Source organism: Rana temporaria, chromosome 9 (assembly GCF_905171775.1).
Source record: "Rana temporaria chromosome 9, aRanTem1.1, whole genome shotgun sequence".
Taxonomy (NCBI): Eukaryota; Metazoa; Chordata; class Amphibia; order Anura; family Ranidae; genus Rana; species Rana temporaria.
The window spans coordinates 6,138,314-6,153,100 of record NC_053497.1 but is presented as its reverse complement, the minus strand read 5'-3'; the positions used below and the strand labels follow the sequence as shown (position 1 = coordinate 6,153,100).

Here is a 14,787-nt window from a genome sequence, read left to right as displayed (position 1 = left end):
AAGACAGTTTTTAACTTTTAAACACCAAATCTCAGAAAGAGGCTCGGTCCTTAAGTGGTTAAACGTCTTGTTCAGCAATATAGAAAAACAAATGAAATAGATAAGACAAAGTACAGACCTGAAATACCCCTTCCCATCATCCTCCTTGATTTCCAGGGACACGGAGAAGGTGAAGATGTCACTATCGGGGGTTTGGGGGGGGATGGAGGTAGCGAGAGGCATCTGCTTCAAAGAGCGCCGAAAAGCCGTTGCGAAACTGTACAATATCCGACTCACCTACAGAGATACATCACAAGCGTGGTCAGTTTATTAGACCTCCAAATACACCGGACATACACTTAAAATAGACCTAAAGCCCAACTCCAGGCAGTGATAAGAATTTAAAGGATAAGTTCACCTTTAGTAACATGTTGTACCCCAACCAGATCCCCCATTCTGACAACGGTGGGAGGATCTTCTCCCCACAACCGCTGTCACAAATCATATTAAACCCCGCCCACACAGTCGCATCATTTATTCACAGAGTTCTGTAAATGAATAAACTACAAGTACGGTCAGCCATTGCGGCAGACGGCTTGTAGTTCTCCAATGAGCACTCTCATAGTTCAATGTCCTTCCTGGAGTTCAGTATTTGTCTGCTGGTAGAAGAGTCTGCAGGAGCCTGACATTGCAGATCACAGGGAGGGGTAATGTGAAGGGGACAGAGGGGAAGAGGACACTACAGTTGGGGGGGGGGGGGGTATGGGGTGATGTGAAGGGGGGACAAGTGACTTTTATAAAAGGGAAAGTCAGGCAGAGAACACTACAGTGGGGGGGGGGGGACACTAATATGGGGGGAGAGGACACTACAATGGGGAGGCAGTGGACAAGGATATGGGTGGGGCACAGAAAACTGGTGGGGGGGCAGAAGACACTATAGGGAGGGGTTATGTGAAGGGGATAGAGGGAAAGAGGACACCACAGTTGGGGGGGGTGATATGAAGGGGGGACAAAAGACACTGCTAAAGGCAGAGAGTCAGGCAGGCAGGGTACACTACAGTGGGGGGGTGATGTGAAGGGGGGGCAAAGGACACTGCTATAGGGGGAGAGTCAGGCAGAGGGCTCTACAGTGGGGGGCAGAGGACACTGATATGGGGGTAGGACAGAGAGGACACTACAGTGGGGAGGGAACAGAGGACAGTGATATGGGGGGGGGGTGATGTGAAGGGGGGCAAAGGACACTGCTATAGGGGGAGAGTCAGGCAGAGGACACTATAGTGGGAGGGCAGAGAACACGGATATGGGGATGGTAGAGGACACTACAGTGGCGGGGGGGGTTGGGGGGACAGAGGACAGTGATATGGGGGGGGTGATGTGAAGGGGGGACAAAGGACACTGCTATAGGGGGAGAGTCAGGCAGAGGACACTACTAGTGTGGGGAGCAGAGGACATTACTTTGGGGGGAGGCAGAGTGGGGGGGCAGAGGACACGGATATGGGGATGGTAGAGGACACTACAGTGGCGGGGGGGTTGGGGGGACAGAGGACAGTGATATGGGGGGGGTGATGTGAAGGGGGGACAAAGGACACTGCTATAGGGGGAGAGTCAGGCAGAGGACACTACTTTGGGGGGGGGGGCAGAGGACACCATAGTGGAAGGGCAGAGGACACCATAGTGGAAGGGCAGAGGACACCATAGTGGAAGGGCAGAGGACACAGATATGAGAATGGGAGAGGACACTACAGTGGGGGGGACAGAGGGGAGTTCTATGGGGGGGTGATGTGAAGGGGGGACAAAGGACACTGCTATAGGGAGAGAGTCAGGCAGAGGACACTACTAGTGTGGGGAGCAGAGGACATTACTTTGGGGGGAGGCAGAGGACACTATAGTGGGAGGGGCAGAGAACACGGATATGGGGGGGGAGAGGACAGTAATATGGGGGGGTGATGCGAAGGGGGGGGAGCAGAGGACACTACTTTGGGGGGGGGGGGGACTACAGGTGGGAGGGTATCTTTGACTTCCTCCTGATTGCCCGGGTTGATCTCAACCTCTAAAGGATTGCCTACCCCCGATTTACAGGCTCTTGAGGGGGGGGGGAAAAAAATCTGCACAAAATGAGCATTTATTATTATTTTTTTTACAACAGAACTTATCCTTTAAAGTGGTTGTAAAGGCAGAAGGTGTATTCTCTGTAACAAGACGAAAAGCCTTCTGTGTGCAGCAGCCTCCCCAGCACCCCCTAATACTTACCCGAGCCCCCCCTCTATCCAGCGATCTCCACGAGTCCTTCGGCCGCCCAGGACTCTCCCTCCTAAATTTTTGACACACAGCGGCGACGCCATTAGCTTCTGCTGCTGTCAATCAAAGTCAGTTAGCCAATCAGGAGAGAGAGAGAGAGGGGGTGGGACCGTACGGCAGCTTCCTGTCTGAATTGACACAGGGAGCTGCGGCTCGGGTGCCCCCATAGCAATCGGCTTGCTGTGGGGGGCACTCGACGGGAGGGAGGGGCCAGGGTCACAGAAGAGGGACCCGAGAAGAGGAGGATACGGGCTGCTCTGTGCAAATGTAAATAAGTATAACATGTCGGTTTTTAAAAAAATATATATGCTTTAAAGGGTAAGTTCACCTTTACAGTATTTTTTTTTAAAGGTGAGCCACCCAGAAGATGACGGGTGAGAAAGACCATAAACTAGAGCAGAGAAAAACTGGTGGTGCCGATCACAGCGACCAAAACAAATCTACGTTTGGGTCCAGCTGTTACAAATGAGACTTTTTGAATCCAAAAACATTAAGGCCCAGATTCTTGTACACTGGGCGTATCTCTGCGGCGGCGTAACGCATCCGATTTACGTTACGCCGCCGCAAGTTTTTTAGTCAAGTGCTTTATTCACAAAGCGCTTGCTTGTAAAGTTGCGGCGGCGTAGCGTAAATCACCCGGCGGAATTCAAATTTGGCGGGTAGGGGGCGTGTATCATTTAAATGAAGCGCGTCCCCGCGCCGAACGAACAGCGCATGCGCCGTCCGTAAAAAATATCCCAGTGTGCATTGCTCCAAATGACGTCGCAAGGACGTCATTGGTTTCGACGTGAACGTAAATGACGTCCAGCCCCATTCACGGACGACTTGCGCAAACGACGCAACTTTTTAAAATTTCGACGCGGGAACGACGGCCATACTTAACATTGGCTGCGCCACCATATAGCAGGGGCAACTTTACGCCGGGAAAAGCCTAGCGTAAATGTTGTAACTTTACTGCGTCAGCCGCGCGTACGTTCGGGAATTCGCGTATCTAGCTAATTTGCATACTCGACGCGGAATTCGACGGAAGCGCCACCTAGCGGTCAAAAAAAAAATGCAGTTACGATCCGACGGCGTAAGAGACTTACACCTGTCGGATCTAATGGATATCTATGCGGAACTGATTCTAAGAATCAGGCGCATAGATACAACGGCGCAACTCAGAGATACGACGGCGTATGTGGAGATACGCCGTCGTATCTCTTCTGAGAATCTGGGCCTAAAAAACAAAAGAGAACTCGGATGGGATAGAACGCAAAGCTTGCTTCACGCCGTACCGCTTCCTGGATCTCGCAGCGGAAGACGTGTATCCTGAAGAGCTCGGCGTTGTAGTGACTCTCGGTGAACGCGAAGCAGTCGCTCTCCGGGGTCCCATCGTGTCCCCTTACACAGAACAGAATCTTGTAGATCGGGTATTTAGCGATCTCGGTGTTTGTCTGCGGGTCCAGAAGTCTATGTAGAAGAAGAAAAAGAAGATCAAAATCCCAAAGCCAATCATTGAACAGATCACATTTAAACCACTTTAGCCCCTGGAGGATTTGCCTGCCCAATGACCGGGCCACTTTTTTGCGATTCGGCACTGCGCCGTTTTAACTGACAATTGCGCCGTCGTGCGACGTTGTACACAAACAAAATTTACGTCCTTTTTTCCCCACAAATAGAGCTTTCTTTTGGTGGTATTTGATCACCTCTGCGGTTTATTTTTTGCGCTATAAACAAAAATAGGGCGACAATTTTGAAAAAAAAATAATAATATATATTTTGTACTTTTTGCTATAATAAATATCCCCAATTTAAAAAAAAAGGCAATTTTTCCTCAGTTTAGGTCGATACGTATTCTTCTACATATTTTTGGTATAAAAAAAAAAAAAAAAAAAAAAAAAAAAAAAAAAAAAATCGCAAAAAGCTTATATTAAGTGGTTTGCCCAAAATATATAGCGTCTAAAATAGGGGTAGTTTTTTTACTAGCGATTCTTTTCGTGACTGCGACATTATGACGGACACATCGGACACTTTTGACACTATTTTGGGACCATTCACATTTATACAGCGATCAGTGCAATAAAAATGCTCCGAATTACTGTGTAAATGTCACTGGCAGGGAATTTATTTTATTGTTAATATCGTAAAAAAAATAATCAAAAAACACAGCGATGATCAAATACCACCAAAAGAAAGCTCTATTTGTTTAAAAAAAAAAAAAGCTATAAAATGTCATATGGGTACAGCGTTGCATGACCGTGCAATTGCCAGTTAAAGTAGCGCAGTGCTGAATAGCAAAAAATCCGCTGGTCATGAAGGGGGGGGGGTAAAATCTTCAAGTGGTTCACTGTGCCCCATTGCATGCCTGACCTCACTGTGCCCCATTGCCAGCCTGACCTCACTGTGCCCCATTGCCAGCCTGACCTCACTGTGCCCCATTGCCAGCCTGACCTCACTGTGCCCCATTGCACCTGACCTCACTGTGCCCCATTGCACGCCTGACCTCACTGTGCCCCATTGCACGCCTGACCTCCCTGTGCCCCATTGCCAGCCTGACCTCACTGTGCCCCATTGCCAGCCTGACCTCACTGTGCCCCATTGCCAGCCTGACCTCACTGTGCCCCATTGCCAGCCTGACCTCACTGTGCCCCATTGCAGCCTGACCTCACTGTGCCCCATTGCCAGCCTGACCTCACTGTGCCCCATTGCACACCTGACCTCACTGAGCCCCATTGCCAGCCTGACCTCACTGTGCCCCATTGCCAGCCTGACTCACTGTGCCCCATTGCACGCCTGACCTCACTGTGCCCATTGCACGCCTGACCTCACTGTGCCCCATTGCACGCCTGACCTCACTGTGCCCATTGCACGCCTGACCTCACTGTGCCCCATTGCACGCCTGACCTCACTGTGCCCATTGCACGCCTGACCTCACTGTGCCCCATTGCACGCTGACCTCACTGTGCCCCATTGCCAGCCTGACCTCACTGTGCCCCATTGCCAGCCTGACCTCACTGAGCCCCATTGCCAGCCTGACCTCACTGTGCCCCATTGCCAGCCTGACCTCACTGTGCCCCATTGCACGCCTGACCTCACTGTGCCCCATTGCCAGCCTGACCTCACTGTGCCCCATTGCACACCTGACCTCACTGAGCCCCATTGCCAGCCTGACCTCACTGTGCCCCATTGCCAGCCTGACCTCACTGTGCCCCATTGCACGCCTGACCTCACTGTGCCCCATTGCACGCCTGACCTCACTGTGCCCATTGCACGCCTGACCTCACTGTGCCCCATTGCACGCCTGACCTCACTGTGCCCCATTGCACGCCTGACCTCACTGTGCCCCATTGCACGCCTGACCTCACTGTGCCCCATTGCAGCCTGACCTCACTGTGCCCCATTGCAGCCTGACCTCACTGTGCCCATTGCACGCCTGACCTCACTGTGCCAAACTGTGTACCCGATTTTCAGTGACATGCATATTCAGACAGCGGGCGTGCAGTGTTAAAAAGATCAGTGTTCTGCCTATCACGGACGTCCCCTCCTATCACGGACGAGAGGATGTCCATGATAGGCAGAACACTGAACACAGTGTCGGCTAGGAAACTGAGTGTTCTGCCTATCATGGAACAGGACGGGTCTCTAGAGCAGGGTTCGGCAACCCGTGGCCCCCCCACTGATGAATGCGGGCCATGTGAGCTCCAGTCAGCGCTTCTATTGGATGAGACTACATGGGCCAACCTTCACTCATTGAGCATTGGCCACTCATGTGCCCCATTGCACGCCTGACCTCACTGTGCCCCATTGACCTCACTGTGCCCCATTGCACGCCTGACCTCACTGTGCCCCATTGCACGCCTGACCTCCCTGTGCCCCATTGCACGCCTGACCTCCCTGTGCCCCATTGCACGCCTGACCTCCCTGTGCCCCGTTGCACGCCTGACCTCACTGTGCCCCATTGCAGCCTGACCTCACTGTGCCCCATTGCAGCCTGACCTCACTGTGCCCCATTGCAGCCTGACCTCACTGTGCCCATTGCACGCCTGACCTCACTGTGCCCCATTGCACGCCTGACCTCACTGTGCCCCATTGCATGCCTGACCTCACTGTGCCCCATTGCCAGCCTGACCTCACTGTGCCCCATTGCCAGCCTGACCTCACTGTGCCCCATTGCCAGCCTGACCTCACTGTGCCCCATTGCCAGCCTGACCTCACTGTGCCCCATTGCAGCCTGACCTCACTGTGTCAATCTGTGTACCCGATTTTCAGTGACGTGCATATTCAGACAACGGGCATGCAGTGTTAAAAAGATCAGTGTTCTGCCTATCACGGACATCCTCTCGTCTATCACGGACGTCCTCTCTTCTATCACGGACATCCTCTCTTCTATCACGGACGAGAGGATGTCCATGATAGGCAGAACACTGAACACAGTGTCGGCTAGGAAACTGAGTGTTCTGCCTATCATGGAACAGGATGGTCTCTAGAGCAGGGTTCGGCAACCCGTGGCCCCCCCACCGATGAATGCGAGCCATGTGAGCTCCTGTCAACGCTTCTATTGGATGAGACTACATGGGCCAACCTTCACTCATTGAGCATTGGCCACTCATGTGCCCCATTGCAGCCTGACCTCACTGTGCCCCATTGCACGCCTGACCTCACTGTGCCCCATTGCACGCCTGACCTCACTGTGCCCATTGCACGCCTGACCTCACTGTGCCCCATTGCACGCCTGACCTCACTGTGCCCCATTGCACGCCTGACCTCACTGTGCCCCATTGCACGCCTGACCTCACTGTGCCCCATTGCACGCCTGACCTCACTGTGCCCCATTGCACGCCTGACCTCACTGTGCCCCATTGCACGCCTGACCTCACTGTGCCCCATTGCTGCCTGACCTCACTGTGCCAAACTGTGTACCCGATTTTCAGTGACATGCATATTCAGACAACGGGCGTGCAGTGTTAAAAAGATCAGTGTTCTGCCTATCACGGACGTCCTCTCGTCTATCACGGACGAGAGGATGTCCGTGATAGGCAGAACACTGAACACAGTGTCGGCTAGGAAACTGAGTGTTCCGCCTATCACGGAACAGGAAGAGGGGCGACTTTTTAACTCTGTACGCCCGCCGTCTGAATATGCATGTCATGGACTCAGGTATACAGACTAGAGTATAAGCAAAGGGGGGGGCATTTATAGTCTAAAAAAAAAAGGGGGGGGGGCTGAAACACTCAACTTTTTTACGGTAGGTAAAAAAAAAAAAAACACTTGTCTGTACCTGACAGTTCCCTCAGACACATTAGGTACGGAAAGCGTCACATCCAACGCGTTCTGGCACTGTCCCCCAAGAATAGAGATCATTCGAAGAGCTTCCACTTCGCTGCGTGGCGCGTTCACAGAGGCACATCCGAGGTAAGTGAGTTGACTGAACACAACGCTGTCTTCATCAGGAACGGGTGAGAATAAATCCGAGGCATCCGCGCCCTCTGCTAAATATATAGATAAAAAAAAAAAATCAGTGCCATGTCAGGTATACAAACCATTACTTACCTATACAGCCATAACATTATGACCACCCACCTAATACTGAGCAGGCCCCCCCCCCCACCTAATACTGAGCAGCCCCCCCCCCCCCTTTTTCCACCAAAAACCAAAACCAGCCCTGGCCCATTGTGACACGGCCTCCATTAAACATCTGAAGGTACGTTGTGGTATACCCATCACAGATGCCTTCTCATCCTCGGGCGAGAGGACGTCCGTGATAGGCGGAACACAGGACAGAGGCGCTGCTGGGAAAATTTGTGTTCCGCCTATCACAGGACACGCTGAGAAGAAGGCGCGGCTTTCAAATCATGGACGCTCGCAAAACGGAGACGGTCACCGGCCTGGAAACAAATCGGCAAAACGTGAGTGATGGCACTGTTGGCACAGTGGGGGGAAGTGATGGCGGGGGCAAAGTGATGGCACAGTGGGGGGCAAAGTGATGGCACAGTGGGGGGCAAAGTGATGGCACAGTGGGGGGCAAAGTGAAGGCACAGTGGGGGGCAAAGTGACAGCACAGTGGGGGCAAAGTGACGGCACAGTGGGGGCAAAGTGACGGCACAGTGGGGGCAAGTGACGGCACAGTGGGGGCAAGTGATGGCACAGTGGGGGCATGTAATGTAATGGCACAGTGAGGTATGTAATGGCACAGTGAGATTTGAAAAAAGCCTGTTTGCACAGTGGGGTGGGAAGTGATGGCACAGTGGGGGGCAAAGTGATGGCACAGTGGGGGCAAAGTGATGGCACAGTGGGGGCAAAGTGATGGCACAGTGGGGGCAAAGTGATGGCACAGTGGGGGCAAAGTGATGGCACAGTGGGGGCAAAGTGATGGCACAGTAGGGGGCAAAATGATGGCACAGTGGGGGCAAAGTGACGGCACAGTGGGGGGCAAAGTGACGGCACAGTGGGGGGCAAAGTGACGGCACAGTGGGGGCATGTAATATAATGGCACAGTGAGATTTGAAAAAAGCCTGTTTCTGTCAGCGGTTCCGGCTACCCCTCAGCTTCCAGAAAGACTAGTAGGAAGGGGGTAGTCTTATATGGCGAGTATATCCCAAAACCAACATTTCTCCTGGAAAATTAGGGGGCAAATAGGGTATATATTTTTTTGTATTTACTATTTTGGGTGAGTTTTCCTTTGATAATAATAATAAAAAAAAAATACTTGTACTCGCACAAATGCTCCCGATGCCTAATCCGATACCTGGGATGTGAGAGGCGGCGTTCAATAGGGGCGAAGTCAGTGGGCGGAGACAGCAGGTGGAGGCGGAGATCGAATCCTCGAGCAGGTAAGCTGGCCTGGCAGAGGTGCAGGGTCCATCTGCATCATCAGTGACCGGAGACGTCACATTCGGTAACAGAAGTGGCGCTCCGTGTTGCCGTCAGTGCTTGGACATCCGACGCCCATCTTGGTACACTCTGCACTCGGCCACATTAAGGCTGCATTCACACCTCCGCGACAAGATACGCCGCATATTTTGCCGCGAGTGTGTAACTTTTTTTTTTTTTAACAAAGCCTTCCCATTGCTTTGTATGGCCGAACGTCAATGCCGCCTGAAAAAAAGGGTCCAGGACTTTTTTTCAGGCGGCAGGCGTACGGCGTCTATGAGATGTGAACCATCTCATAGACAGCAATGGGAATTCTCCCCTCCAGCGGCACGAGCGTCCGGCGTCGGGCGTTTTGTCGCGGAGGTGTGAATGGGGCCTAAGCCAGCAGGGAACATCTTGTTACACCCGGCCTGAACTATATGGACTGGGTGTAACAAGATGTACGCTGCTGCATTTATGTGGACGAGTGCAGAGTGTACCAAGATCGCAGGTGCAGTCAGCATAGGAAAATACTAGTTTAGTTATTTTGCTCTCATGTCATTTATTTCAGTGCCCATAAGTGCCAGCCACCTGTCAGTGCCCATCCACCTGTGCCAGCCATCCTTTAGTGCCAGCCATCAGTGCCCACCCATCAGGGCCACTGCCACCTATCAGTGCTCATTAATCAGTGCCAGCCATCAGTGCTCTCTCGTCTCCTCTTCCCATGCTCGTCTCCAGGATTTCTCCAGAGCCTCTCCCATCCTCTGGAACTCACTACCTCAACCTGTCCGGCTATTCCTTTACTCTTGCTACCTTCAGGCGATCCCTGAAAACTCATCTCTTCAGGGAACCTTATCACGTCTCCAACTAATCTTTTACCACTTTCATCAGCTCATTCCCCCACAGTTACAACCTTTTGTATCACCTGCCCCACCCTATTAGATTGTAAGCTCTTCTGAGCAGGGCCCTCTTAATCCTCTTGTATTTTATTGTATTGTAACTGTCTCCCTTTTATATTGTAAAGCGATGCGTAAACTGTTGGCGCTATATAAATCCAATCTAATAATAATAATAATAATAATCAGTGCATGAGGAATGGAGGGTGTTGGGGCGCTTACCAATAATTACACAAATAAATGACCTAACAAATAAAGTGCAATGTGCTCACTGATGATGTATATAAATTAGGAACCAATAAATATACCAGTGATAACATCAATGAAAAATATACAATATATAAATTTTGTGCAGCAATATATAAAGTGCTAATAAAGTGCAACAGAGCGAATTTCATCCAATACATAATCAATATAACTGAAGTCCAAACATATTAAGAAAATATAGTGAAAAAAGTCTTCATGCAATTGTGAAATGATAATGTGCAGGATAACAATCCAGGGAAAAAATCCAAAACATGCAGCCCGAAGGTAGTAAATTACCCACAGGATTATTCTTAAAGTGCAGTGCTCAAGGACAAATCCAAAAAAACGTGCTCCACTCCAAGTGACCAGTAACACCAGCCTCTCACCTCTAAGAGGCTTATAATAAGCCTTATGAATTCCCACTGGCCGCAGCTACACTTCCCCAATATGTCTGCAGATCACTTTTACTTCCAAGCACAGCAGCAGCGTGGGTGCGCGGTATACGCCGATACCCGTGCCGAGTTTGAATACTGCGCCGACATATACCGAGCGCAGTACACTCGGGCAGTCTCGGCTCCTTCCGCGCTCACGTCCTGGACGTACAGGATGTCAGCGCGAGAGTTGCCGAGCCTGCCCAACAATACACGAGTGTACTGCGCTCGGTATATGTCGGTGCAGAATTCAAACTCGGGGCGGGAAACGAGCAGGGAGGACGCCGCAGAAGGACGCCGGACCCGACGAAGAGGACACCCGAAGCCGCAGACGGACGCCGGACCCGACGAGGCCGCCGATGGACACCGCACAAGACACCAAAACTGTAAGTAAAAAAAAAAAAATTTCCCACAGGAATCCGCTGCAACTTTAGGGGTGCTATACCCCAATAAATACGGTAGTTACATAGTTAGTCAGGTTGAAAAAAAAGTCCATCCAGTTCAACCATAAAAAAATAATAATATTAAAGCGGTAGTTCACCCTCCTTCACCTCATTATTCCATTACTTTCGGCATCGTAGCGCGAGCTACGGTATGCCGGTCTTAAATTTTTAATCCCCGTACTCACTGTGCTATTGTTGATTGAAGAATCCGACTCCCGCGGGGAATGGGCGTGCCTATGGAGAGGGAGGATGATTGACGGCCGGCTCTGGCACGTCACGCTCCCCGAAGACAGCCGGAGTAGGTCTCGGCTATTCACAGCGCCTGCGCACAGGCTATGCGCAGGCGCCGTGAATAGCCAAGCCTATTTCGGCTATTTCCGGAGAAGCGTGACGTGCCAGGGCCGGCCGTCAATCACCTTCTCTCACCATAGGAACGCCCATTCCCCGGATTCTTCAATCAACGATAGCACAGTGAGTACGGGGATTAAAAATTTAGGACCGGCATACTGTAGCTCGCGCTACGATGCCGAAAGTAATGGAATAATAAAAAAAAACATTTTTTTTTTTTTTAACAGGGTGAACCCCCGCTTTAAGTTGTGATAATAAGTACTGTTTTACTAACACATGTCAAAGTTGCAAAATTGTGCTTAGGTATGAACATTTGTTTTACCCTTGGGCACAAAGAGGTTAACATCTAAAAAAGAAAACACAATAGTAAATGATGTTGTGTAAATGAAGAATACTCTGTATAATAAGTGGTGTCGTTTGCCATTCAAAACATCAGCAGCTCATGAATAATAAAACTGCAAGCCAACAATTACCTTGCTGTCCCGATTTCACCGGCAGACTCATCTCCTGTTTCTGTAGTCCCACGGAGGAGGGGTTAATAGAGGAAGACGCGGTGGAGGTTTCATTAGAGGATTCGTCCAATTCCTCCTCTGGATGTACCGGGTCCCCCTCCTCCGCTTGGCTCTCGTGATCTTCCGTTGGCGTGTCCATCAGAACGTCTTCCAGCTCCTTCTGGAGCTGCTGCTCGCTTCCGTTCCCCACAATCTACAAAAAATAAATAAAAAATAAAAAAACACAATTCACACCTGAATGTGGAGCTTGTCGGGGGTTTCTTCAGACGTTTGTATGTGCGTTTTCTATACAGCGTTTCTAAAGCATTTTGAACTTTGGCGTTTTTTTATTAGCCAATAGAGAAAAAAATATCATCAGTTTCATCATTTGTTGATGTTCATCCACTTTTATTTATTCATTTGTAAACTTTTTTTTTGAAGAGGTTAGCGAGATTAAAGGGTTGTAAAGACAAAAATATTTTCCTCTTAACCCCTTCCATACCGGGGGGCACTTATACACCTTCCCGCCCAGACCAATTTTTAGCTTTCAGCGCTGTTGCACTTTGAATGACAATTGCGCGGTCATGCTACACTGTACCCAAACAAAATTTTTATCATTTTGTACCCACAAATAGAGCTTTCTTTTGGTGGTATTTGATCACCTCTGGGATTTTTATTTTCTGCAAAAAAAAATGACTGAAAATTTTGAAAAAAAAACACGTTTTTTTTGTTTCTGTTATAAAACATTGTAAATAAGTACGTTTTCTCCTTCACTGATGGGCACTGATGGTACTGCACTGACGGGCACTGATAAGACGGCACTGATGGGCACCAATGAGGTGGCACTGATGTGGTGGCATTGTTGGGCACTAATATGCGGCACTGATAGGCAGCACGGATAGGCGGCATGGATGGGCTTGGATAGGCGGCACGCATGGGCATGGATAGGTGGCACAGATGGGCACAGATAGGCGGCAGGGATGGGCACTGATAGGCGGCATGGATGGGCACTGATAGGCGGCACGGATGGGCATAGATGGGCACTATTGTATGTGTTGTACTAATAGATGCCAATCAGTGCCAAACAATGCCTGCCAATCAGTAATGCCCATTGTAGCACCCATTTTTTGTGTCCTCCTCATCCCTGGTGGTCTAGGGTGGCATCCTTTTTTTTTTTTTTTTCTGGTGGTCTATATGGCCATCCCTGGTGGTCCAGTGGGCATCCCTGGTGGTCCAGTGGGCATCCTCGGGGGGGGGGGGGGGGCTGGGCTGATGATCGATCAGCACAAACCCCCCCCCGTCACAGGAGCAGCCGATCGGCTCTCCTCTACTCTGACAGACGCGAGTGAGGAAAAGCCGATTACCGGCTTTTCCTATTTACATCGTGAACAGCCGTGATTGGACACGTGGTAAAGAGTCTCCGTGAGAGACTCTTTACCTTGATCGGTGACTGACCCCCCTTAAGGTTAGGGGGTTAAAGGGGTTGTAAAGGTAAATGTTTTTTCACCTTAATGCATTCTATGCATTAACCACTTAAAGGAGTTCTCTGACCTAAAACTTTTAACCCCCGCTGTGCCCGGGCTGTAAAAAAATAGAAAATAAACTGTCACTTACCTGCCTACGATCCCCTGTTGTTCCGATATCGCCGTCCCGTTCTCCGGTCCCGGGCCCCTTCCGCTTCCTGTGTGTCGGTGACTCATAGTGCGCTCAGCCTATCAGCGGCCGCAGCAATGTCCCGTCGCGGCCACTGATAGGCTGAGCGCACTATGAGTCACCGACACACAGGAAGTGGAAGAGACCGGGACCGGAGAACGGGACGGCGATATCGGAACAACAGGGGATCGTAGGCAGGTAAGTGAAAGTTTATTTTCTATTTTTTTACAGCCCGGGCACAGCGGGGGTTAAAAGTTTTAGGTCAGAGAACTCCTTTAAGACCCGGACCAAAATGCAGGTAAAGGACCCAGCCTCTTTTTGTGATTCGGCACTGCGTAGCTTTAACTGACAATTGCGCAGTCGTGCGACGTGGCTCCCAAACAAAATTGGCGTCCTTTTTTTCCCCCACAAATAGAGCTTTCTTTTGGTGGGATTTGATCACCTCTGCGGTTTTTATTTTTTGCGCTATAAACAAAAATAGAGGATATAAACGGGAAGTTTGGGACTTTAAATGAGGCCATAGACGGAATGGATGTATAAGAATCAAAGTATATATTTATTAATCATAAAATTGTAAAAACCCAAATCAATAAAGGAAACCACATGGAGAAAGACATTATAGTGATCATTCCATATTGGTTCACACAGGCATATGTATGTATGTGTGGACTATGGGCATCAAGGGTATATTAGTATTGAATTTGAATTGCTTTTCTCACAATCCTGCGAGCCGTTCTGTCTGATATTTTTCTTGGTCTTCCAGATCTTGCTTTAACTTCCACTGTTCCTGATGACTGCCATTTCTTAATTACATTCCGAGAAACAGAGGATATTGACATCTGAAAATGATTTGCTATCTTCTTATAGCTTCTCCAGCTTTGTGAGCGACAACTATTTGCAGTTTTCTAGACATCTGCTTAGAAGAACCCATGGTGCCGATTGTTGGGGGAGGGTCAGATGAGTCTGGGCATTTAAAACCTTTGAGAGTGACATCACCTGGTCTTCCCAGATGATGATTGAGAACAATCCATGACACTGGCAGCTCTCAGCTTTGCAAAGGGGGCGGTGCATGCTAGAAATTCTGCAGGGTGCCCAAACTTTTGCAGACACCTTTTTTTTTGTTTTCTGTAATTTTTGAAAGTGTAAATGATGGAAATAAAATCTAACTTCT

The 14,787-nt window shown here is 49.9% G+C and overlaps 1 protein-coding gene across 2 annotated transcripts in view; it reads right to left on the bottom strand.

Moving 5' to 3' along the window:
* The window catches only part of RABGAP1 (RAB GTPase activating protein 1), a 197,081-nt gene that overhangs the window by 160,896 nt on the left and 21,398 nt on the right, over positions 1 to 14,787 (bottom strand). Inside the window, exons 3-6 of one of the 2 annotated variants that reach the window (XM_040322729.1) lie at positions 11,946 to 12,177; positions 7,538 to 7,748; positions 3,555 to 3,729; positions 119 to 276 (exon numbers count right to left, since the gene is read on the bottom strand). In XM_040322729.1, coding sequence (XP_040178663.1) covers positions 119 to 276; positions 3,555 to 3,729; positions 7,538 to 7,748; positions 11,946 to 12,177 — 776 coding nt within the window. The remainder of the gene's footprint in view (positions 1 to 118; positions 277 to 3,554; positions 3,730 to 7,537; positions 7,749 to 11,945; positions 12,178 to 14,787) is intronic. The other variant, XM_040322730.1, reaches the window with a different exon arrangement.